The sequence below is a fragment of the Pleurodeles waltl genome, chromosome 8 (genome assembly GCF_031143425.1).
Source record: "Pleurodeles waltl isolate 20211129_DDA chromosome 8, aPleWal1.hap1.20221129, whole genome shotgun sequence".
Lineage (NCBI taxonomy): Eukaryota > Metazoa > Chordata > Amphibia > Caudata > Salamandridae > Pleurodeles > Pleurodeles waltl.
In genome coordinates this window covers 69,922,046-69,948,273 of record NC_090447.1, presented here as the reverse complement: position 1 = coordinate 69,948,273, position 26,228 = coordinate 69,922,046, and the positions used below count along the sequence as shown (strand labels likewise).

Genomic DNA, 26,228 nt, shown 5'->3' with positions numbered 1-26,228 from the left:
GTTGCTGGAGTAGCGTATGCTTGCAAGGAGATAAGATCATTGATCAATACCCAGAGGTGTGTCCGCACTGGGAGACATGGAGGGCAGTGACCGCAAGAAGTGGAGCACACCGCGGAGGAAGAGATTGGCAGATTCGCCTCCTCGGGTTGGACTGAACGTCATTGGTGCCAGGCTGCCCAGGGGTAGCAAGCTCAGTCTGAGTGAGATGTTTTTAGCCTTGGAGTGTGGATACATTACCCATGCTTCCCAGTTGTTGTTTGTTCAAGTTTTCAGCCTTGATGCCTTATTTCTAAGTGGGGACAAAGGCATGCATTACTATCTCAGATGTTGGGATCTGAGGACGGAGGTGTGTATTACTGTAGGAGGCTGGCCTGGCTTGTAGTGGGTACCAAGAGGTACTTACACTCTGTACCAGGTCCAGTTATCCCTTATTAGTGTAGAAGAGGTGTTTCTAGCAGCTTAGGCTGATAGAAGGTAGCTATGGCAAAGCAGCTTAGGCTGAACTAGGAGACATGTAAAGCTCCTACTATACCACTGGTGTCATATGCACAATATCATAAGAAAACACAATACACAGATATACTAAAAATAAAGGTACTTTATTTTTATGACAATATGCCAAAAGTATCTCAGTGAGTACCCTCAGTATGAGGATGCCAAATATACACAAGATATATGTACACAATACCAAAAATATGCAGTAATAGCAAAAGGAAGTAATGCCAGCAATGTAAAGTTACAGTAGATTGCAATAGGCGCACATAGGGATAGGGGCAACACAAACCATATACTCCAACAGTGGAATGCGAACCACAAATGGACCCCAAACCTTTGTGAGCCTGTAGAGGGTCGCTGGGACTGTAAGAAAACAGTGAGGGTTAGAAAAATAGCCCACCCCGAGACCCTGAAAAGTAGGTGTAAAGTGCACCTATATTCCCCAGAGAGCACAGAAGTCGTGATAGGGGAATTCTGCAAGGAAGACCAACACCAGCAAAGCAACCAAAGTGGATTTCTGGACGAGAGTACCTGTGGAACAAGGGGACCAAGTCCAAGAGTCGCAACAAAGTCGAGATTGGGCAGATGCCCAGGAAATGCCAGCTGAGGGTGCAAAGAAGCTGCCACCGGATGGTAGAAGCTGTGGATTCTGCAAGAACAGAGAGGGCTAGAAACTTCCCCTTTGGAGGATGGATGTCCCACGTCGTGTAGAAGCTTGCAGAGGTGTTCCCACGCAGAAAGGCCGCAAACAAGCCTTGATAGCTGCAAGGGTCGCGGTTAGGGTTTTTGGATGCTGCTGTGGCCCAGGAGGGACCAGGATGTCGCCATTTGGATGAGGAGACAGAGGGGGCGCCCAGCAAGTCGGGGAGCCCTCACAGAAGCAGGCAGCACCCGCAGAAGTGCCGGAACAGGCACTACGAAGAGGAGTGAACCGGAGCTCACCCGAAGACACAAAAGGGAGTCCCACGACGCCGGAGGACAACTCAGGAGGTTGTGCACTGCAGGTTAGAGTGTCGGGGACCCAGGCTTGGCTGTGCACGAAGGAAATCTTGGAAGAGTGCACAGGAGCCGGAGCAGCTGCAAATCACGCGGTACCCAGCAATGCAGTCTAGCGTGGGGAGGCAAGGACTTACCTCCACCAAACTTGGACTGAAGAGTCACTGGACTGTGGGAGTCACTTGGAAAGAGTTGCTGAGTTCCAGGGACCACGCTCGTCGTGCTGAGAGGGGACCGAGAGGACCGGTGATGCAGTCTTTTGTTGCCTGCGGTTGCAGGGGAGGATTCCGTCGTCCCATGGGAGATTTCTTCAGAGCTCCTAGTGCAGAGAGGAGGCAGGCTACCCCCAGAGCATGCACCACCAGGAAACAGTCGAGAAGGCGGCAGGATCAGCGATACAAGGTTGCAGTAGTCGTCTTTGCTACTTTGTTGCGGTTTTGCAGGCGTCCTGAGCAGTCAGCGGTCGATCCTTTGGCAGAAGGTGAAGAGAGAGATGCAGAGGAACTCTGATGAGCTCTTGCATTCGTTATCTAAAGAATTCCCCAAAGCAGAGACCCTAAATAGCCAGAAAAGGAGGTTTGGCTACCTAGGAAGGAGGATAGGCTAGCAACACAGGTAAGAGCCTATCAGAAGGAGTCTCTGACGTCACCTGCTGGCACTGGCCAATCAGAGCAGTCCAGTGTGCCAGCAGCACCTCTGTTTCCAAGATGGCAGAGGTCTGGAGCACACTGGAGGAGCTCTGGGCACCTCCCCTGGGAGGTGCAGGTCAGGGGAGTGGTCACTCCCCTTTCCTTTGTTCAGTTTCGCGCCAGAGCAGGGCTGGGGGGATCCCTGAACCGGTGTAGACTGGCTTATGCAGAGATGGGCACCATCTGTGCCCATCAAAGCATTTCCAGAGGCTAGGGGAAGCTACTCCTCCCCAGCCCTGACACCTTTTTCGAAAGGGAGAGGGTGTAACACCCTCTCTCTGAGGAAGTCCTTTGTTCTGCCTTCCTGGGCCAGGCCTGGCTGGACCCCAGGAGGGCAGAAATCTGTCTGAGGGGTTGGCAGCAGCAGCAGCTGCAGTGAAACCCCGGGAAAGGTAGTTTGGCAGTACCCGGGTCTGTGCTAGAGACTCGGGGGATCATGGAATTGTCTCCCCAATGCCAGAATGGCATTGGGGTGACAATTCCATGATTTTAGACATGTTACATGGCCATGTTCGGAGTTACCATTGTGACGCTGTACATAGGTAGTGACCTATGTACAGTGCACTCGTGTAATGGTGTCCCTGCACTCACAAAGTCCGGGGAATTTTCCCTGAACGATGTGGGGGTACCTTGGCTAGTGCCAGGGTGCCCACACACTAAGTAACTTAGCACCCAACCTTTACCAGGTAAAGGTTAGACATATAGGTGACTTATAAGTTACTTAAGTGCAGTGGTAAATGGCTGTGAAATAACGTGGACGTTATTTCACTCAGGCTGCAGTGGCAGCCTGTGTAAGAATTGTCAGAGCTCCCTATGGGTGGCAAAAGAAATGCTGCAGCCCATAGAGATCTCCTGGAACCCCAATACCCTGGGTACCTCAGTACTATATACTAGGGAATTATAAGGGTGTTCCAGTATGCCAATGTGAATTGGTGAAATTGGTCACTAGCCTGTTAGTGACAATTTGGAAAGCAGAGAGAGCATAACCACTGAGGTTCTGGTTAGCAGAGCCTCAGTGAGACAGTTAGTCATCACACAGGGAACACATACAGGGCACACTTATGAGCACTGGGGCCCTGGCTGGCAGGGTCCCAGTGACACATACACTAAAACAACATATATACAGTGAAATATGGGGGTAACATGCCAGGCAAGATGGTACTTTCCTACACAACTCCTCCCCCCCGCCCCCCCCCCCCACCTCCAAACGAAGGACAATAAGACTAGCCATGACCTGATGAGTCTTCATTGTCTAAGTTGAAATATCTGGAGAGTCCATCTGCATTGGAGTGGGTACTCCCAGGTCTATGTTCCACTGTATAGTCCATTCCCTGTAGAGATATGGACCACCTCAACAATTTAGGGTTTTCACCTTTCATTTGTTTTAGCCAAAGTAGAGGTTTGTGGTCTGTCTGAACAATGAAGTGAGTGCCAAACAGGTATGGCCTCAACTTATTCAGTGCCCAGACCACAGCAAAGGCCTCCCTCTCTATGGCAGACCAACGCTTTTCTCTAGGGGTCAACCTCCTGCTGATAAAAGCAACAGGTTGATCCTGGCCCTCAGAATTGAGTTGTGATAAGACTGCCCCTACCCCTAATTCAGATGCATCAGTTTGAACAATGAATTTCTTGGAGTAACATGGGCTTTTTAGGACAGGTGCAGTGCACATGGCCTGTTTCAGCTCCTCAAAAGCTTTCTGACAGCTAGCTGTCCACAATACCTTTTTAGGCATTTTCTTAGAAGGGAGGTCATCAAGAGGGGCTGCAATGGAGCCATAGTTCTTTATGAACCTCCTGTAATACCCAGTGAGGCCTAAGAAGCCTCTCACCTGGGTCTGAGTTGTAGGGGGAACCCAATCTATGATAGTTTGGATTTTCCCCTGAAGTGGTGCAATCTGTTCCCCCACCTACAAGGTGTCCCAGATAAACCACTTTCCCCTGCCCTATCTGGCACTTTGAAGCCTTTTGCAGGGCCTCCAAAACTTTCCATAGGTGGACCAGGTGATCATCCCAGGTGGAGCTAAAGACAGCTATATCATCTAGATATGCTGCACTAAAAGCCTACAACCCTTGCAGGACTGTATTCACCAACCTCTGAAAAGTGGCAGGTGCATTTTTCAAACCAAAGGGCATTACTGTGAATTGGTAGTGCCCTCCAATAATCGAAAATGCAGTTTTTGCTTTAGCATCCTCTGATAACTTGATCTGCCAATACCCTGCAGTCAAATCAAAGGTGCTTAGATACTTGGCAGATGCCAGTGTATCTATGAGCTCATCTGCCCTGGGTATAGGGTGAGCATCAGTTTTAGTTACTTGGTTGAGACCTCTGTAATCTACACAAAACCTCATCTCTCTTTTCCCATCTTTTGAGTGAGGCTTTGGTACAAGCACGACAGGAGAGGCCCATGGGCTTTCAGAGTGTTCAACCACTCCCAGTTCAAGCATTTTCTGAAACTCTTGTTTTATGCAGTCCCTGACGTGGCCAGGCTGCCTGTAGATCTTACTTTTGACAGGCATGCTGTCTCCAGTATCTATAGTGTGCTCACACCAAGAAGTGGTGCCTGGCACAGTAGAAAAGAGTTCAGAAAACTGACCCAGGAGATTTATGCAGTGGTCTTTCTGCTCAGCAGTAAGACAATCTGCTAAAACTACACCTTCCACCAGAGCATCTTGTTCTGTGGAAGAGAAGAGATCCGGGAGAGGGTCACTCTCTTCTTCCTGTCCTTCATCTGTTGCCATTAGCAGGGTGAGATCAGCCCTGTCATAGTAGGGTTTTAGGCGATTGACATGGAGCACCCTAAGGGGACTCCTGGCAGTGCCCAAGTCAACCAAGTAGGTGACTTCTCCCTTCTTTTCAACAATAATGTGGGGTCCACTCCATTTGTCTTGGAGTGCTCTTGGGGCCACAGGCTCCAAGACCCACACCTTCTGTCCTGGTTGGTACTGAATCAGAACAGCCTTCTGGTCATGCCATTGCTTTTGGAGCTCTTGGCTGGCCTGAAGGTTTTTACTGGCCTTTTCCATGTACTCAGCCATTCTGGATCTTAGGCCGAGTACATAGTCCACTATGTCTTGCTTAGGAGCTTTTAATGGTTGTTCCCAACCCTCCTTTACAAGTGTTAGAGGACCTCTTACAGGGTGTCCAAATAGGTGTTCAAAGGGGCTGAAGCCCACTCCTTTCTGGGGTACTTCCCTGTAAGCAAAAAGGAGGCAAGGTAACAGGACATCCCATCTCCTCCTGAGTTTTTCAGGGAGTCCCATTATCATTCCTTTGAGAGTTTTATTAAACCTCTCTACCAGTCCATTTGTTTGTGGATGATAAGGTGTGGTGAATTTGTATGTTACACCACATTCCTTCCACATGGCCTTCAAGTATGCAGACATAAAGTTGCTACCCCTGTCTGATACCACCTCTTTTGGGAAACCCACCCTGGAAAAGATTCCCAGGAGGGCCTTTGCCACTGCAGGTGCTGTAGTGGTCCTTAGAGGAATTGCTTCAGGGTATCTTGTGGCATGGTCCACTACCACCAAGATAAACCTGCCTGAAGCAGTAGGAGGGTCAAGGGGGCCAACGATGTCAACTCCTACCCTTTCAAAGGGAACCCCAACCACAAGCAGTGGAATAAGGGGAGCCTTTGGTGTGCCACCAGTCTTGCCACTGGCTTGGCAGGTCATACAGGATTTACAAAAGTCTTGTGTCCTCTGACATTCTAGGCCAATGAAACAGGGGGACAAGCCTTTCCCATGTTTTAATTTGACCCAAATGTCCAGCCAAGGGAATGTCGTGTGCCAGAGTTAGGGGGAACTCTCTGTATTGCAGGGGAATGACCAATCTCCTGGCTGCTACAGGTTTTGGGTCCCTTGCCTCTGTATACAAGAGGTTGTCCTCCCAGTAAACTCTATGTGAGTCACTGATATCCCCATTTTGCCGTTTGATAGCTTGCTGTCTTAGACCCTCTAATGTGGGACAGGTTTGCTGTGCCACAATCGGCTCCTCCCTGGCAGGGCCCCCTGCACCCAAAAGCTCAGCAGTGTCTGCTTCCAGCTCCTCTGGTGAAGGTTCTGCACAGGGGGGAAATTCTTCTTCCTCAGAAGTTGAATCGTCTGTAGAGGGAGGGATAGTGGCCTTGCTTTAGGGAGCACTTGGTCCATTGTTCCAGGATCCAAGTCACCCTGTCCTTTTTGCTTTTTGGCCTGAGCCCTTGTCAAAGCAAAAATATGCCCAGGAATGCCCAACATTGCTGCATGAGCCTCCAACTCCACTTCTGCCTAAGCTGATGTCTCTAAATCATTCCCTAGTAGACAGTCTACAGGTAAATCTGAGGCAACCACATCTTTCTTTGGACCAGTAACCCCCCTCCGCCCCCCAGTTGAGATTCACAACAGCCATGGGGTGGCTAAGAGTGTTGTTATGAGCGTCTGTCACTTGGTACTGGTGACCAAGTAGGTGTTGTTCAGGGTGTACCAGTTTCTCTATTACCATGGTAACACTGGCACCTGTGTCCCTGTAGGCCTGAACCTCAACACCATTTATTAGGGGAAGTTGCTTGTACTTATCCATATTAAGGGGACAAGCAACCAAGGTGGCCAAATCAGTGGCACCTTCAGAGACTAGCACAGCCTCTGTGGTCTCCCTAACAAGACCAACCCCAACTAAATTAACAAAAGTGAGCCCAGCTACTCCCTTGGATTGGCTATTAGTAGGTTTGCTCCCACCACCACTGCTATTACTAGGGGCACTAGGTGTAGCAGTAGGGGTTGTGGTAGTGGGAGGCTTGGTGCTTTTCTTTGGACAACTGGCATCAGTTGTCCAATGGCCTTTTACTTTACATAAATAGCACCATGGTTTCTTTACTTGATTTTGATTTGAAGAGGATTTGGGCCCACCACCCCTACCAGAGTGTTTTTGTGGGCCTGATGAAGACTCATTTTTAGATTTGTCCGCACCCTTGTCTGAAGACTTACCATCCTTCTTCTTGCCATCCTTGTCACCCCCTGTATGAACTTTTCTGTTCACTCTTGTTCTGACCCATTTGTCTGCCTTCTTTCCCAATTCTTGGGGAGAGGTCAGATCTGAGTCCACTAGATATTGGTGTAACAAATCAGACACACAGTTATTCAGAATATGCTCTCTCAGGATCAGATTATACAGGCTTTCATAGTCAGAAACTTTACTGCCATGTAACCACCCCTCCAAGGCCTTCACTGAATAGTCAACAAAGTCTACCCAGTCTTGTGAGTACTCTTTTCTGGTTTCTCTGAACTTAATCCTGTATTGTTCAGTGGTTAAGCCAAATCCATCCAAGAGTGCATTCTTCAAAACTGTAAAATTATTGGCATCACTTTCCTTTACAGTAAGGAGCCTATCCCTACCCTTTCCACTGAAAGATAGCCATAGGATAGCAGCCCACTGCCTTTGAGGGACCCCCTGTACAACACAGGCCCTCTCAAGTGCAGCAAACCACTTGTTAGTGTCATCCCCCTCCTTTTAAGGGGGAACTATCTTATGCAGATTCCTAGAATCATGCTCTTTCACAGGATTACTATCTGGAATACTGTGGCTGCCACCATGGGGTCCTAACCCCAACCTCTGTCTTTCTTTTTCTAAGTCTAAAGATTCCCTGTCTAGAGCCAGCTGTTGCTGTTTAAGGTTCAGCCTGGACTCTTCCACTCTCAATCTATTGAGTTCCCTTTCTAACATTCTGTCATCAGGGTGGGTGGGTTGGGCATGCTTTGACACAGAAGAATGATGTGAATGAACAGAGGGAGAATTGTCCCTAACAGTTGGCACTCTAACAACCTGACCTGCAGGAATAACATCCCTACTGTGATGAGAGCTCACTTTAGTGCCAGCTATGCTAGGTGGTCTGCTGAGGGGCAGATTGGGAAGGTTACCATCTAACACTCTTACTGGGGGTGCCCCAGAGTCCGAGTGTGAACCATCTCCTAACTTCTCAATGGATGTGCCAGCTAAGGCCTTATCATTCTCAATAAGCATGTTCGATAACAATTCTCTAGCGGGATTCTTCCCTACCCCTAAACCTCTATCAATGCAGAGACTCCTCAAACCTTTCCAGTTAAGGTGGTCATAAACTGAGCTGACCAGATCAAGAGAAAGACCTACATCAGACATGATAGAAAAAAGGTTTAGGGACAGATAAAAGAAAGAAAAAGTTTCAGGACTTTTTAAGAAAACAAAAAAAAACTTTTTCAACTTTTTTGAAACTTTTTGAAAGTTTAGAGGTACTTTTCAGCACTTAGCAAATAGAGTAAGAGAAGAAAAGCAAAACTTTTTGGTTAGGTGTACATACACTGAACTTGTTTTGTATATTATTCTCTTATGAAAAGTACAAAATGACAAAGTGGTAAGTAGTTGCAAGTACTTATCCCACCGCTGCACGACCAATGTAGGAGGCTGGCCTGGCTTGTAGTGGGTACCAAGGGATACTTACACTCTGTACCAGGTCCAGTTATCCTTTATTAGTGTAGAAGAGGTGTTTCTAGAAGCTTAGGCTGATAGAAGGTAGCTATAGCAGAGCAGCTTAGGCTGAACTAGGAGACATGCAAAGCTCCTACTAAACCACTGGTGTCATATGCACAATATCATAAGAAAACACAATACACAGATATACTAAAAATAAAGGTACTTTATTTTTATGACAATATGCCAAAAGTATCTCAGTGAGTACCCTCAGTATGAGGATGCCAAATATACACAAGATATATGTACACAATACCAAAAATATGAAGTAATAGCAAAAGGAAGTAATGCAAGCAATGTAGAATTAAAGTAGATTGCAATAGGCGCACATAGGTATAGGGGCAACACAAACCATATACTCCAAAAGTGGAATGCGAACCACGAATGGACCCCAAACCTATGTGAGCTTGTAGAGGGTCGCTGGGGCTGTAAGAAAACAGTGAGGGTTAGAAAAATAGCCCACCCCAAGACCCTGAAAAGTAGGTGTAAAGTGCACCTATATTCCCCAGAGAGCACAGAAGTCGTGATAGGGGAATTCTGCAAGGAAGACCAACACCAGCAAAGCAACCAAAGTGGATTTCCAGACGAGAGTACCTGTGGAACAAGGGGACCAAGTCCAAGAGTCGCAACAAAGTCGAGATTGGGCAGATGCCCAGGAAATGCCAGCTGAGGGTGCAAAGAAGCTGCCACCGGATGGTAGAAGCTGTGGATTCTGCAAGAACGAAGAGGGCTAGAAACTTCCCCTTTGGAGGATGGATGTCCCACATCGTGTAGAAGCTTGCAGAGGTGTTCCCATGCAGAAAGGCCGCAAACAAGCCTTGCTAGCTGCAAGGGTCGCGGTTAGGGTTTTTGGATGCTGCTGTGGCCCAGGAGGGACCAGGATGTCGCCACTTGGATGAGGAGACAGAGGGGGCGCCCAGCAAGTCAGGGAGCCCTCACAGAAGCAGGCAGCACCCGCAGAAGTGCCGGAACAGGCACTACGAAGAGGAGTGAACCGGAGCTCACCTGAAGACACAAAAGGGAGCCCTACGACGCAGGAGGACAACTCAGGAGGTTGTGCACTGCAGGTTAGAGTGTCGGGACCTAGGCTTGGCTGTGCACGAAGGAAATCCTGGAAGAGTGCACAGGAGCCGGAGCAGCTGCAAATCACGCGGTACCCAGCAATGCAGTCTAGTGTGGGGAGGCAAGGACTTACTTCCACCAAACTTGGACTGAAGAGTCACTGGACTGTGGGAGTCACTTGGACAGAGTTGCTGAGTTCCAGGGACCACGCTCGTCGTGCTGAGAGGGGACCCAGAGGACCGGTGATGCAGTCTTTTGTTGCCTGCGGTTGCAGGGGAGGATTCCGTCGTCCCATGGGAGATTTCTTCAGAGCTCCTAGTGCAGAGAGGAGGCAGGCTACCCCCAGAGCATGCACCACCAGGAAACAGTCGAGAAGGCGGCAGGATCAGCGATACAAGGTTGCAGTAGTCGTCTTTGCTACTTTGTTGCGGTTTTGCAGGCGTCCTGAGCAGTCAGCGGTCGATCCTTTGGCAGAAGGTGAAGAGAGAGATGCAGAGGAACTCTGATGAGCTCTTGTATTCGTTATCTAAAGAATTCCCCAAAGCAGAGACCCTAAATAGCCAGAAAAGGAGGTTTGGCTACCTAGGAAGGAGGATAGGCTAGCAACACAGGTAAGAGCCTATCAGAAGGAATCTCTGACGTCCCCTGCTGGCACTGGCCACTCAGAGCAGTCCAGTGTGCCAGCAGCACCTCTGTTTCCAAAATGGCAGAGGTCTGGAGCACACTGGAGGAGCTCTGGGCACCTCCCCTGGGAGGTGCAGGTCAGGGGAGTGGTCACTCCCCTTTCCTTTGTCCAGTTTCGCGCCAGAGCAGGGCTGGGGGATCCCTGAACTGGCGTAGACTGCCTTATGCAGAGATGGGCACCATCTGTGCCCATCAAAGCATTTCCAGAGGCTGGGGGAGGCTACTCCTCCCCAGCCCTGACACCTTTTTCCAAAGGGAGAGGGTGTAACACCCTCTCGCTGAGGAAGTCCTTTGTTCTGCCTTCCTGGGCCAGGCCTGGCTGGACCCCAGGAGGGCAGAAACCTGTCTGAGGGGTTGGCGGCAGCAGCAGCAGCTGCAGTGAAACCCCGCGAAAGGTAGTTTGGCAGTACTCGGGTCTGTGCTAGAGACTCGGGGGATCATGGAATTGCCTCCCCAATGCCAGGTGACAATTCCATGATCTTAGACATGTTACATGGCCATGTTCGGAGTTACCATTGTGACGCTGTACATAGGTAGTGACCTATGTACAGTGCACGCGTGTAATGGTGTCCCCGCACTCACAAAGTCTGGGGAATTGGCCCTGAACAATGTGGGGGCACCTTGGCTAGTGCCAGGGTGCCCACACACTAAGTAACTTAGCACCCAACCTTTACCAGGTAAAGGTTAGACATATAGGTGACTTATAAGTTACTTAAGTGCAGTGGTAAATGGCTGTGAAATAACGTGGACGTTATTTCACTCAGGCTGCAGTGGCAGGCCTGTGTAAGAATTGTCAGAGCTCCCTATGGGTGGCAAAATAAATGCTGCAGCCCATAGGGGATCTCCTGGAACCCCAATACCCTGGGTACCTCAGTACCATATACTAGGGAATTATAAGGATGTTCCAGTATGCAAATGTGAATTGGTGAAATTGGTCACTAGCCTGTTAGTGACAATTTGGAAAGCAGAGAGAGCATAACCACTGAAGTTCTGGTTAGCAGAGCCTCAGTGAGACAGTTAGTCATCACACAGGGAACACATACAGGGCACACTTATGAGCACTGGGGCCCTGGCTGGCAGGGTCCCAGTGTCACATACACTAAAACAACATATATACAGTGAAATATGGGGGTAACATGTCAGGCAAGATGGTACTTTCCTACAATTACTATCTCAGGTGTTGGGTTCCAAGGATAAAGGTACATGCATTACCGAAGCAGATGTTGTGTACTGAGGACAAATGCATGCATTACTATCTCAGATGTTGGGCTCTGAGGACTAAGGCGTGCATTACTACCTCAGATGTTGGGTTCTGTGGACATATGTATGTATGACTATCTCAGATATTGGGTTCTGTGGACAAAGGCATGCATTACTACCTCAGATGTTGGGTTCGTAGGACATATGCATGCATTACTACCTCAGATGTTGGGCTCTGAGGACAAAGGCATGCATTACTACCTCAGATGTTGGGTTCTGTGGACATATGCATGTATTACTGTCTCAGATATTGGGTTCTGTGGACAAAGGCATGCCTTACTACCTCAGATGTTGGGTTCGTAGGACAAAGGCATGCATTACTACCTCAGATGTTGGGCTCTGAGGGCAAAGGCGTGCATTACTACCTCAGATGTTGGGTTCTGAGGACGAAGGCGTGCACCACTATCTCAGATGTTGGGTTCTGAGGACAAATGTGTGCATTGCTATCTCAGATGTTGGGTTCTGTGGACAAAGGTGTGCATTACTACCTCAGATGTTGGGTTCTGAGGACGAAGGCATCCACCACTATCTCAGATATTGTATTCTGAGGCCAAAGGCGTGCATTACTGTCTCAGATGTTGGGCTCTGAGGACAAATGTGTGCATTGCTATCTCAGATGTTACGTTCTAAGGACAAATGTGTGCATTGCTATATTAGATTTTGGGTTCTGAGGACAAAGGCATTCACCCCTATCTCAGATGTTGGGCTCTGAGAATAAATGCATGCATTACTACCTCAGATGTTGGGTTCTGTGAACAAAGGGATGCATTACTACCTCAGATGTTGGGTTCTGTGGACAAAGGGATGCATTACTACCTCAGATGTTGGGTTCTGTGGACAAAGGCGTGCATCACTACCTCAGATGTTGGGTTCTGTGGACGAAGGCGTCCACCACTATCTCAGATGTTGGGTTCTGTGGACGAAGGCGTGCACCCCTATCTCAGATGTTGGGCTCTGAGAATAAATGCATGCATTACTACCTCAGATGTTGGGTTCTGTGGACAAAGGGATGCATTACTACCTCAGATGTTGGGTTCTGTGGACGAAGGCGTGCATCACTACCTCAGATGTTGGGTTCTGAGGACGAAGGCGTGCATTACTACCTCAGATGTCGGGTTCTGAGGACGAAGGCGTGCATTACTACCTCAGATGTTGGGTTCTTAGGACAAAGACATGCATTACTACCTCAGATGTTGGGTTCTGAGAATAAATGCATGCATTACTACCTCAGATGTTGGGTTCTGAGGACAAAGGCGTCCACCACTATCTCAGATGTTGGGTTCTTAGGACAAAGACATGCATTACTACCTCAGATGTTGGGTTCTGAGGACAAAGGCGTCCACCACTATCTCAGATGTTGGGTTCTTAGGACAAAGACATGCATTACTACCTCAGATGTTGGGTTCTGAGGACAAAGACATGCATTACTACCTCAGATGTTGGGTTCTGAGGACGAAGGCGTCCATCACAATCTCAGATGCTGGGGTCTGTTTCAGGAGCCCACTCGTGGTGGTGACATTCTTGGAAACAGTGGTTTTCTGGTGCTCCGTTCCCACTGCGCTTTGGGACCTCACTTCCTTCCCCATCGCTGCTGACATTTGACTGTATTGCAGACGACTTTTCTGCCCTCAGATTTCCTGCTGCCTCTCCGGCCCTGGTGCCTCCATGGTGGGCTTCAGGGGGAAGAGGTTGACTCCACTGAGCGCTGGAGGCCCGTGAGCGAAGGCCGGGATGTCACAAGAAGATGGAGGCTGGTTCCAGTAACAGTGACTCAGGCTCCCTGCTGCCCACTCGTGCAGGTTGAGCTGTAGGCGGAGCTGTGGCTGTTGATGCTTACTTGAACCCAGGCCAGGGCCGCTGTGGGAAACTCCATCACTTCGCCTTCCCTCCATCGTCTGGTACCGTGTCACGGTTTCCACTCATTTGCATAAAAATAGAAAAACACCAAGTCGAAAACACCGGTTTTTGCAGTTTCTATTTAACTTCTCTGTGGGGTGTTTGGGGGAAAGTGAGTCCGAACTCGGTGCAGTCCACATTTAGATATTAAAATATATGAAAATCTGTGGACTTGTTTTGAAATTTCGGCATTGCGAAAAGTGCCATCAACTGCAAAAGGTGCTAAGAAAATGAATGTTAATGTTTGTTGGGCCAGTGCCAAAAATGAGCAAACTGCTTTATTCTGCGCTTCGCCGTAGTCATTTTTATTGTTACTGAAAGTTGTAAAGAAGTTAAATGAAATGTGGGGTCGTCCCCACACACTTGTGATGAAGGTCATATTCGCCCAGACCTCAGCAGCCTTTGTGTTTCCTGGTGCCAGGGCGCGTGCACCCTCACGCGCACCTCTGCCCTGGACCCCTCTGTGCCAGTGGGCATCTAGCAGAGCACATGCACATCCAGGGCCCAGTTCAGTGTGCTGAGTGTGGCTGTCCTGGCTGTGCTGAGCACAGCAGATACAGAGTCCGCTGGTTGTGGGACTCACTGCCTGGAGATGCTCAGACCTTCTCCAGGGTCTTTACAGGGCAGACTCTAGTCTTTGTGGGTGAACCTTCAAGCCCCCCGAAATCACCACCTCCTCCACGGATTCCCTCGCTACCACCCTCCAATGGTGCCCCTCATCTCCTCTCACATGTATGTGTTTTATAGCGCTGTTCTTCCCAATATAGAGATTCAGGGCACTTTATATCACAAACATATTATACTGAGTCAGTCAGTCATACAAGTTTCGAAATCAATGTATAGGAAATGTTACTTAAGACCGCGAGTACTAAAAGGTGTAGGAGTCATGTGACATCCAACTGGTAGACGTATTTTAAGGGAGATTTGTCTGGAGAAACAAGGGTGCAGATTTGCTAAGTTGTCACACAGTGTGGTAACCAAAGTTACTGCGCTCCGTTGCGTAAAAAGGAGAGCTCCCAGTAGTACCAAAGATGTAGAGCTGTTGCTCTCTCCTCTAGTGCTCGAGTACCTAAGGCTGATGTGCGCCGATTTAAACCCCCTTGTACCATAGAGCAAGAGTGTGTGCGTAATGTCAAGCATAGGTGTTACACTGGAGGGGTACTCCTTCTACATAAGATTCTGTCCTTTGACAAAGTTTAACACTTTACCACGTTGTTTGTATACTCTCCGGTGTGGCACGCATGCAAAGCTGGAAAGCTTTGGAGTAATTAAATATATTCTCTAACTTTACGCCTGCCCCGAGGAGGTGTAATATTTTAATGCAAATCCCTTTCTACCTAAGTTAGATACAGATTTGCGTCAGAATCCATGGGCGAGTGCATTTGAATACCCATGTAGCACCCAGAGTACGCCTCCTGGGCGCAAAGGCGCACACCCTGCTACTTTGTGTTACTTTAGAGCTACTTTCCAGTGGAATTTGGGATTTGCACCGGAGAATAGATTGCAGAGCAACGTTTTGCGCCAGGTTTGCAACATGTTTGTGATGTAAACTAGGCTCGAAGTATAAGTAAATCTGCCCCATAAACTCTGGATTTGAAACGTAACACAATGATTGCAGGTGTCATACTAATACCTTTGCATTACTAAACTCTTTTATGGACCTTAGAATAACGAAAGATTGAGGACAGAAATAATGAGGTTCTCCTATGCTTGCAGTTTGCTTGTAGCGCTTTGATGCCAGTTCATAGCTCAATGTGCTGTAGTAGAAGGATTGGAACTTAGGATGTCTGTGGCAAAAGCAATATCCCACTGAGCAGGTTACAGTTTGTGCTGAGCAGCAGGAACATTGACCATCTATGCTACTTTATCACAAGTCAGAACTGACTAGAGAAATCACAGATCTTTCCGCCAAGTAATTAACCACCAGATTTATCATGCTGTTATCCCCTGAAAATGTCAGGCACACACACATCTATACAGGCTGCTCTTATCTTGCCTCAGCCTATCATGCAAAAGGTCCCCTTAGAGCTTGGCACCTGGTGCTGCTGCACCAGTCCAACCACCCTAAAGCCAGCACTGGGTCTTTATTACCTGGCACTGTGTACATGACTGAAATCCTGCACTGGGTGAAGCATCTGATGATTGCACATTATCACTGACTGATTGTTCTAGGGTGTCTCCCTATTTAGCTTGAGTCTGCCCTCTTAAGCCATTTTTTGATCAGTCTCTTTCCACCTTTGGCTGGAGACTTGGCCAAAGATGTTTGGCTCCGCCCATAGGAGAACTGCTGTCTCACCTCATGCTATTGGCTGTTACACTGTATCGTTCGCCTCTAACTTGGTGCTTGTATTGAACTGCATGAGGGACTACGTTACAATTATAGCCCTCCATATTCTCTCCTCCTTGCTCCCTCCTGTGCATCTCCTCATTCCTCGTTTTGCTCCTTACCCTCCCAGCCATCCCAGCTTTCCCTCATTCCTCCTGCACCTCCTCCTTTCTCCTGTATTTTCTGTTTTCCACCTGTCTCCCCCTCCTTTGCCTGTGTGTTTCGTGTTTCCTCCATCCACTTTCCACCCCTCATGTACGTCCCTCCTGCTCCTCCCATCTTCCCCATGTGCTCTTTCTTACCTCTGGCTTTTCTCCTCTTTTTTGTTGTTGTTTTTTTTCCCCTCCCACCACCCTCCAACCCTTGTGCACACCTTGTCACCCCTTCCCCACTACCCTCTCGTTGCTACGCCCACCACACCAAGAAATGTAAGCTATACTGCAGGCCCCCTTGACTTCAGAACCGTCCTGTTTTTGTTTCTATGACAAAACAAGGTTAGATGGCAACTGAGCCCCTCACTTCTATGACATAGAAACTTAAGAAGGACAATAAGAAAATCTCTCTTGCCTCTGTCCTTAATCTGACATAAAACAAAATCAGGACTGTACTGAAGGCAGAGTAGCCTGCAGTATAGTCTGCCTCTCATTTCTTGCCTGGCTTTCATTGTCTTAGACTTGCTGCACCGACACCCAGACCCACACGCGTGCCATTGTTTGACTTCACATATCTCATAGGTGTTGGCAGTATTTCACAATGGACAATCCTACCACACTTTCTCTGCGCTAGGAGACCATGACACTCCTCCTGACCTCCCAGGGATTTAAAAAAACTAAAAAGTAAGTAAATCAATAAATACATAATAGTTGGGTCCGGTGGAGGAGAAACTTATCATTTTATTTGATGCGGTCTTCTTCAGAACACTAGCATAAATTTCAGCTCCCCTTGAACACCACATTTCTTACAGGTGCAGTAGCACCTTCACCCCTGGCCTCATCCAGCCCGCTCCCGCGCGCACTAAAATAAACTAAAAGAAGTATGTGAGATGAGTGGATCCACGGGGCGTGATCAGTGAGGCCTCCGAAATGGCGGAACGTTGACTGTTGGTTGTGTTTTGCTGCAGACCCTGGTAGAAGATGGTCTGTGACAACCTCCATCCACCCAAAAGCCAGCTTCCTCCACTCAGGTTTCCACATATTTTGAAGTTAAGGTTGCTGGGAGGTCGGGGGCAGAGGGAGTCATTCTTATGGTGCCTTCCTTCCCTGGCTTTTTGCGATTTCCTTTAAAGGAACCCGGCACAAGCTTCCCTTCTACAAAACGGTGTCTGTTTTGTGACTGTTGTATGGTGTATGTATATATACATGCATGTATGTTTGTATGGTATTTGCGGAGCACAGGCCTGTCAAGAGGGCAACGGGTCTCTGCGTATGGGTGGGAGGCCTGAGTTACTATGCAGGAGAGGGCAATGTTGTCATGGATTGTGATCCTATCTTGTGGTGATGTAATATCCTTAGAAACTGGGCCCCTCAAATTAGTGATGGGTGGATCGTGTGTAGTCTTGCCTAATGATGTGCACGTCGTCTTGTGGTATTGGTTTTTCCATCTATTTTACCAGGGTTGGCTTATCGTGTTCACTCTTAACTTGAGGCCGAGAACTACTGGTGAATCTGAGGCACATTTTAAGACAGTGTGGTTAAAAGAAATCTGTGCTCCAAAAGGAAAATGCAGGTGACTAAAGTGATTAAACCATTATTCTGCATTTTATACAGATTTAAATACCTCATATTTTTCTTCATTCATTCATGAAACATCCCCCTCTGATCTGGGGCGTAACTAAATTGCGTACCACTAACTTCTAATAGTGACCCCCCCACACCGCCAAGCCCTACTCTAGCCCCTACACTGAACATTAGCCACCATTTCTTACTGTAGCCTTAGGTTGGGGATTTTCCCTTTCCCAAACTCTACATCTCACCTCAGTCCCTCTGCTTACTCCTTCTTTATACAGCACTGTCCCTGGCCCTAGCCTTAATATTAACTCTACCTCTAACCCACATCTTCACAGTGTAATGCACTGTGGCTGTAGCCTTAATCTCACGCCTTTCCCATGTCTCCACACTGTGCCGAACTGTGGCCCTAGCCTTAATCTCACACCTTACCCATATCTCCACACTGTGCCGAACTGTGGCCCTAGCCTTCATCTCACACCTTACCCATATCTCCACACTGTACTGAACCGTGGCCCTAGCCTTCATCTCACACCTTACCCATATCTCCACACTGTGCCGAACTGTGGCCCTAGCCTTAATCTCACACCTTACCCATATCTCCACACTGTACTGAACCGTGGCCCTAGCCTTAATCTCACACCTTACCCATATCTCCACACTGTGCCGAACTGTGGCCCTAGCCTTAATCTCACACCTTACCCATATCTCCACACTGTGCTGAACCGTGGCCCTAGCCTTCATCTCACGCCTTACCCATATCTCCACACTGTGCCGAACTGTGGCCCTAGCCTTAATCTCACACCTTACCCATATCTCCACACTGTACTGAACCGTGGCCCTAGCCTTCATCTCACGCCTTACCCATATCTCCACACTGTGCCGAACTGTGGCCCTAGCCTTAATCTCACACCTTACCCATATCTCCACACTGTACTGAACCGTGGCCCTAGCCTTCATCTCACGCCTTACCCATATCTCCACACTGTACTGAACCGTGGCCCTAGCCTTCATCTCACGCCTTACCCATATCTCCACACTGTGCCGAACTGTGGCCCTAGCCTTAATCTCACACCTTACCCATATCTCCACACTGTACTGAACCGTGGCCCTAGCCTTCATCTCACGCCTTACCCATATCTCCACACTGTACTGAACCGTGGCCCTAGCCTTCATCTCACACCTTACCCATGTCTCCACACTGTACTGAACCGTGGCCATAGCCTTCATTTCACACTTTACCCATATCTCCACACTGTACTGAACCGTGGCCCTAGCCTTAATCTCACGCCTTACCCATATCTCCACACTGTAGTGAACCGTGGCCCTAGCCTTAATCTCACACCTTACCCATATCTCCACACTGTACTGAACCGTGGCCCTAGCCTTAATCTCACGCCTTACCCATATCTCCACACTGTAGTGAACCGTGGCCCTAGCCTTAATCTCACACCTTACCCATATCTCCACACTGTACTGAACCGTTGCCCTAGCCTTAATCTCACGCCTTACCCATATCTTCACACTGTAGCCTTAATCTCCCACCTTACCCATATCTCCACACTGTACTGAACCGTGGCCCTAGCCTTAATCTCACACCTTACCCATATCTTCACACTGTACTGAACCGTGGCCCTAGCCTTCATCTCACGCCTTACTCATATCTTCACACTGTAATGAACCGTGGCCGTAATCTCCCGCTTTACCCATAACTCCAGCTCCTTCCTGTCTTTTAATGTAACCCTTTCTATGTTTGTTCTAACTTTATTCAAACAGTTTTTTTCTAATTTTCCTACTTGTTTTCGTTGTCTTGCTCTAAAAGTGCGCAGCTGGTGATGGCCAATGAGGGGTGTAGCACCCCGAGCCGGAGGTTGTGCTGTGCCCCACGGGTGGGATGATGATTTTTTGTTTTTACAGTTTTATGTAGCGCGAACGCTCGACCTAAGGGCACTGAAGCGCTTTACGTGAGCACCAGTCACGTTACCCAAGACCAGATTTGTTTATATCTCGTGTGATTGACTGGGGCTGTGGTTTTGTCCTTTCAATTGTCAGGGAAAATGGTGCAATTTATTTGGTGAAAAACCCCGTGCACTTCCTGGTTCACGACTCCTGGGGAAATCCCGGCTCTGCCCCCGGGCGCCACCACTGTCCCTTACAACCGGTGTGAGCAGCCAGCGCCTGTGATGCCGGCTTCTATGCGCTCGGCCTTAACTAACCGTAGTGTTGGCTTCGACAACCCTCCAGGTCTGCCCTTGAAGCCGCTCGGCTCTGGAATAGCACCCTCCAGGGGCCCTGCGAAGATGAGGATTAACTCCTTGTAACCTTTAAATAATTCATACCAACATTGTGGAAAAGGAAAGCGGGAGATTAAAAAAAATAATCGGGCAAATGTACTGACGCCTATTGAAGAAGCAAAAACAACAAGTGATGGACGGAATGTTGAACATTGTCAAACATTCACCCCCCAGTACAGTGATCTGGGCCTAAATCCATCGTTTTTTTGCTGCCCATGCCATTCCAGTTTGGACCCAGCCATATGCAAATCAGTCTTGACCCTGTTCCCCATGGGAACAGTCCAGCCCGAACTGCTAGGCCAGGTCTTCCCTGGACTGGAAACAAGCATCCTGGGACCGGTTTCGGGGTTTCACCCCTCATCAGCCAGGCTAGCTTGAATCCAGTGGCATGGGAAGCACGGGACCCACGTCTGGGCATACCCTTCCCACTTAGGGCGACAAAGCAAAAAAATAATCGGGCAAATGTACTGACGTCTATTGAAGAAGCAGCAATTTCAGGCCGAAATAAAGCCATTTAAGGCTTTAAAATCGGGAATCTCCCGCCTGAATCGGGTCTAGCGCAGGTATGGTTAAATACACTTTCCAGTATTTTACTATCCGTGTTATCACCAGCAAACAGTAAAACTGGATAAGTACCCAAAACTTGATTAAAAAAAATATTTATGGAAGAATACAGGCTGAAATGTTAACAAAACTAATGTGATAAAATAGGGAGCCCCGGTACTAATAAAGCCTCGGGGTCCGTGCCGGACCTGGGCTGCGGGCGGTGTTCTGTGGGCCCGAGGAGGGCTTGCTGGCATTGCACCCTCACTCTGCCTCGGTGAGGGCTTTTTCTAGGGCGCAGAGTAGTGCATAGCAGATTGGTAAATAAAGTTTCCACCCTCTTCTTAAACTTTTCGCTGTAACATCAAGAACTGGTACATAAGATGTCCATGTCCGTCCTTTTATCCTGGATCACTTCTCCCTGATAGAAAGCTCAGCAGTGCCTGAATTTAAGCGTCCATTGTTCTAGAAGACTTCAAAGTTTTCTAAAGTAATCAAACGCCAGCATTGGAAAAGCTCAGTTGTAACCAACGATTTCCGAGGTTCCAGAGGGGGTGTGCCTCCGTGGGCTTTGGTAGAACAGCCGTGTAGGTCAGTGGTTCCCAACCTTTTGACTTCTGTGGAACCCCACATTATCATTACTGGAATGTGGGGACCCCCTTCCCCCACTGAGTCATTACTGATAGCAGGGGATCTAATCAGTTAATATTTAATTTTCTAAGCACTCGCAGACTCCCTGAGGAGGCTTCGCGGACCCCCAAGGGCCCCCGGACCACAGGTTGGGGACCACTGGTAGGTGATCCACCCCGTTTGGGCCCCATCACACTGAGAGGGTGGCTGAATCTGGGCGCTTTCATTACATGGGGGACATTTCAAGCTGCCACAATTCTGTGGTGTGTGGAGCTCTGCAAATCCGTGTGAAATTCCTCAGTGTAGTTAATAAAGTTATATGTAAAAAGGACAATTAAAAAAATGGTTTCCATTGAAAACACTTTTAGCCACTACAATATTGTGTGTTTTACCAGGGAAACTTGTCTCCTCCCTTTTCTGTATTTCATGGAAAAAGTAGCTTTTGGGAGTCTTTTTGGACTGCGAGGGCAGGAACAGGGCACCTTAGCAGTGGAGGGGCAGCGCCCTTCCGCGACTCCCTCTTGTGCCCTGGCATAGCCTCGGAAACATTAGGCAGCATGGACAGTCCGGATGCTTCCCTGGTGAGCATACCTGGCAGTGCCACAGATAGTGCCATTGCATGACCCTTGAATCGGTGGCATCTCAGGAAGTGACGTATGCCCACCACAGTGGCATCCTATGGGTGCGGGTATACAGGAATAGCCTTATTCTGACTGTTCGTGCAGCTGACACCAGAGGACAGGTTTCCACCCCGCAGACTACCCCCTCACAGAAGCTGGTGACCCCTGGACAAGACACCACATCCGTGCGGCCCACCTCCACTGGTACCAGACATAGCTACTGCCCTGCGCGTGCACTGGGCAGCGTGGCCCCCTCAGCGACCACCTTCCCACACCACCTCGGCTAAAAAAAAGACCCCTTCAGCATCAGGTTGATCGCCAGCGCAGGGTCTCCCCAAGATAACCCCCAAAGGCAGCAGGCAAGGACGTGAGAATGTCTAATTGCATTGTGCCAGTCTGCCCACAGTGGGTGTTCACGATGTCATTCACCAGTGTTCAGTGAATGATGTTCTCTACAAAGCCTCATTTAAAGGCCCACAAAAGTTGAATGTTATGTAGTCTCTCTGTGTAACCTAAAACATAAGGGCACGCGAGCTATAGTAATTGAATTTTAAAGCCTTACAATTCGATGTAATAAAACCCACAACACACTGCCCTTGCTTTTTTTCACATTAAGCCACAGTCGGAATTCTTGACCAACAAGGGCCTGTTTGACGTGTTCATTGAAGTTCATCATGGTAGTAACCTTGTTACTCGGCTTCTGTGCGGTCGGCGGGGCGCGCTTTTAGCATCACCTTCTGCACCCAAGAAGGTGATGTGGAGACCCCTGGAGTGCTGAAGTGGCTACAATAATCTTCTGTTTGTAGAGAAATACAATCCGATTACAAACTGCGTGCTCCACCTCCTGGGTGGCAAAGCTTCCTGCGGGAGGGCGTAAGCGCCTGGAAAACAGCCTGTTCCCCAACCGGATGCTGGTTGTGTGTCCATTTAGTGTGTTGTCCTGTTTCTTGGAGGTTTGTGTGTTTGCCGGCCAGATGTGGTGTCCTTTGTACCACCTTGTGCGCTGCCGAAGACACAAACTGCAGAAACCTTTGCATTTCCCGTTCCCCAGTCCTCAGAGGTGCACAAGAGACATTGACTGAGGGTAGGACTGAGTGAAATGGCAGTCAGGTGACGAGAATAAAGGGGGGGCCGGAAGAACTGAAGCGGGCAGCACAGTGCCTTGTCCTAGGACAGGGATGTTGCTGCAGCAAAGCGCCAAGAGGATGGGAAGGGCCTGATTACTTGCAGGTAGTAACCCAACCAACCCTTCTCCAACACTTCCCCCGCCCTCAGGACTGATGTTCTTCGAGTGAGCCCTACTACTCCCTTGTTTAGGTTTCCTCACCTTGCCCTTGTGTCTGATTTATGTATAATGTTATATTTTAATACGAGGGATTTAAAATGCACTGCAAGCCACCCCTCGGATGATTGAAGAGAGATGATAGCTGTTATCAGACATGCACTTAGTGGAAGATTATCAGTCAAAGAACTAACTGGATAGATTCCACTTCTAAACATCTCCTAGGGGCTGATTCAGATCTTGGCGGATGAGTTACTCAGTCACAATGGTAAATGATATCCCGTCCACCGAAATCTAAATCCCAAAGGATATAATACAATTTATATTTACGCAGAGGGGATATCCTTCACCTTTGTGATGGAGTAACTCGTCCGCCAAGATCTCAGCCAGGCCCCTAGTCTTAAACCGCCTGCATGGTTCAGCGCTGGAGCGTTCCATCCTTTTGCCCCAGTACTGACTGCTGAATGATGACTCCCTGCTCCTCTTTGGTAAAGTAGGGCTGGAAGTGTGTGCAGGAACACTGATTTTGAACGGTGGTAGCACCGCGCTTGGTGGTCGGGATCCGTGTGTAAGTAAAGCTGTGATTCAGTGTCGGGGGCACCAAACTCCCAGCCTTCTCTCGCTTCCCCATGGCTGACTCTTCGGTGTTGTTGATTTCAGGAGAGGACCTCTTACAGCTGGAAGAAGCGTCTCTTTATCTTTAACCTGCTGACTTTCGGGGTCTCCGTCCTGGTGTACTTCCGGCACAACATGTACTGCGAACCTGGAGGTAATTTCATCGCCCTCTGAGCTGAGTGTGGCTCCTGCATGATCTCTGGTCCTTCTTTGCTGGACAGATAAGCTGGTACCAATGTCACTTGCACATTAATAACCTCATCCGCTTATCTGTACTTTTTCAGAAGCTTCCAAGCAGTTGAGAAAATATGTACACTAGAGTGGTCTAGAGAATGTGTGTGTTTATTTTGTCAGTTCAGCTGTATGTGTAGCATCTAAAGCATCACATTCTCTCTGCGCACCTATTTGCTTCGGAGAGGAGCTTGTTCTTGGGGCGAAAAGATAGTTTAATCCAGATGCCCACAGCATCCTCTATTTGTCCTGTGGGCTTTGCTAGGTTATGTCATGATTGAGGCTTCCAGTTTTCCATTTTTAGTGATTTTTACAGATACATATTCAAAAAACTATTTTCTTGTCTGTATTTATTTGTAAGTATGGATAAATATGGAAAATACGTTTTCTTTTGGACGCTACTACCATCAATCATGAGAACTAGGTCAATAGCTGTGGAGTTTCATAGGTAAAGGAGGTAACAATGTGAATCCCAATGATGCTTCAGTGAGTACAACAGTACAGCTGTTTAAGCTGTGCAGTGATGCACGTGGTTTCAGGTGATTGTAGTGCACTGTAAATGTCCAAAGTCCACTGGACGTTCAAACATGAGTTGGTTAAATAAATTGGAACTACATTTTTTATACTAAGCTCTAAATAAATATGGGTAAATACAGATAAAATATCCAAAAAATAAATATGGGTAAAAACAGACCGAAATGCCCAAAAAAATACCATGGAACCAGGAGCCCCAGTCATGGCTGTGACCAGGATGTATTTTTGTGAGTTAGTGGGAACCTCAAACTGAAATAAGACCAAAGTGTTTCAGCGGGATTGACTGTCGAGCGGTAAAGCTATCCGTGTAAATAAACCACCGCATGCAGCCAACCTATTTGCCATTTGTGGGGGAGGACGAGTTCTTGCCATCTTCAAGGACTGAGATTCAAAACCTACCGTGCTTTAAACCAGTCGTTCGCAGGTAGTTCAACAAGCAATGTAACTTCTTGGCTGTCCATACCGAACTCAAACCTCTCTCTCTTTCTGCTGTTAGTCCCGCCCTCCCAAACCCTCTGTGGTGTTCCCTCCTCCTCCACCTGGTTTGTAATTTTCCTTTTTTTTTCTTTAATTTCCTAATCCTTCTTACCCCCTCCTCTCTGCAGTCTTTTACATAAAATAAATAAAATATTTTAATTTTTTTGATGGAACCAGCGTCTGCTATTTTCTGCCGGGCTTCTCCACGTTCTAAAAAGTGCTTTCAAATAAGTAGAATGTAAGTTTTATGAAGTTGCCTCCTACTGTACAAGAGAAAAGTAGAGGGGAAAAAATCACTGTCTCCAATGCATTACGCTGTCTCACCCTATACCTCTTTGTCTATCCTCTGTTTCCACTCTGACTCATCCCAAACCGGATTCTACTACTATGATCTCCAAAATACCCCCTCCTAGTCTCCCCCCTCCTCTATTCCTCCTGGCTCACCCCAAACCGCAGTTTACTACTATGAGCTCCCAAACAACCCTACTAAAGTCTCCCTCGTGTACCTCCCCTTTGACTCATCCAAAACCCTATTCTACTACTGTGATCTCCATAATCCCTTACTACAGACTCTTCCCTCCTCCATATCTCCTTTGCTCATCCCAAGCCTCATCTTGCTACTATGATCTCCCAAATAACACTTACTGGATTCTTCCCTCCTCTATCCCTCCATTATTTTATTTCAATCCAACTAAGAGTCACATGTCCTCTGCTCAAATCAACTCATGCCTTCCTATACCAATACCAGGCCTCGAAAAACCATAAAAATGTTACTAGACCTGCAGGTCGAGTAGCTTGAATAATCTACTTGACCTAACTGTAATGTTCTGGACCCGGAAACGGGTTTCAAATTGTGTGATCCTAGGCAAATATTGTATTTTACAGTCGACCTTTTCTTCATTCTCACATGTAAGTGCACCTTCAAATATGTGAGTTCAGCATTTCTGCTGTAAAAAAAAAAAAAAAAAAAACTCTTTTTATTTTTTCTTTTTATAAATACATTAAAGGTTTGCTCCATGTATAATCAATCTAGCCCACATATAGAATACACTTGATCCATGCATGACTTGCCTCTTAGTTTACTAATAGCTTTGCCATCAAGGCAGGAGTGATTCTCAGCTTATGTTTAAACACTCCCTTTAAATAAATATATTACTAAGTCATGATCTGGTAGCCCACTGTCATTTACAGACAGTACATTTCCAAGAAATGTCCAAAAACCTTCCCACTAACTTGCAGCTTTACTGATAAAACTATATAGTGTATTAACAATAATTTGTAAAAATTGGGTTTCAGAAAACATTTATCATTTGCACATCACCAAGTAAAGTGTTCTGACTTTTTTTCATCCCATTAAAATATTTTTTTCCTCACACAGAAGTACAAAAA

General features: G+C 47.8%; 1 protein-coding gene across 4 annotated transcripts in view; it reads left to right on the top strand.

Annotated features, from left to right (window-relative positions):
- The window catches only part of PGAP2 (post-GPI attachment to proteins 2), a 118,846-nt gene that overhangs the window by 73,688 nt on the left and 18,930 nt on the right, over window positions 1–26,228 (top strand). For all 4 annotated transcript variants that reach the window (XM_069203723.1, XM_069203725.1, XM_069203724.1 and 1 more), the window contains exon 5: window positions 23,643–23,751. In XM_069203723.1, the coding sequence (XP_069059824.1) occupies window positions 23,643–23,751 (109 nt within the window). The remainder of the gene's footprint in view (window positions 1–23,642; window positions 23,752–26,228) is intronic.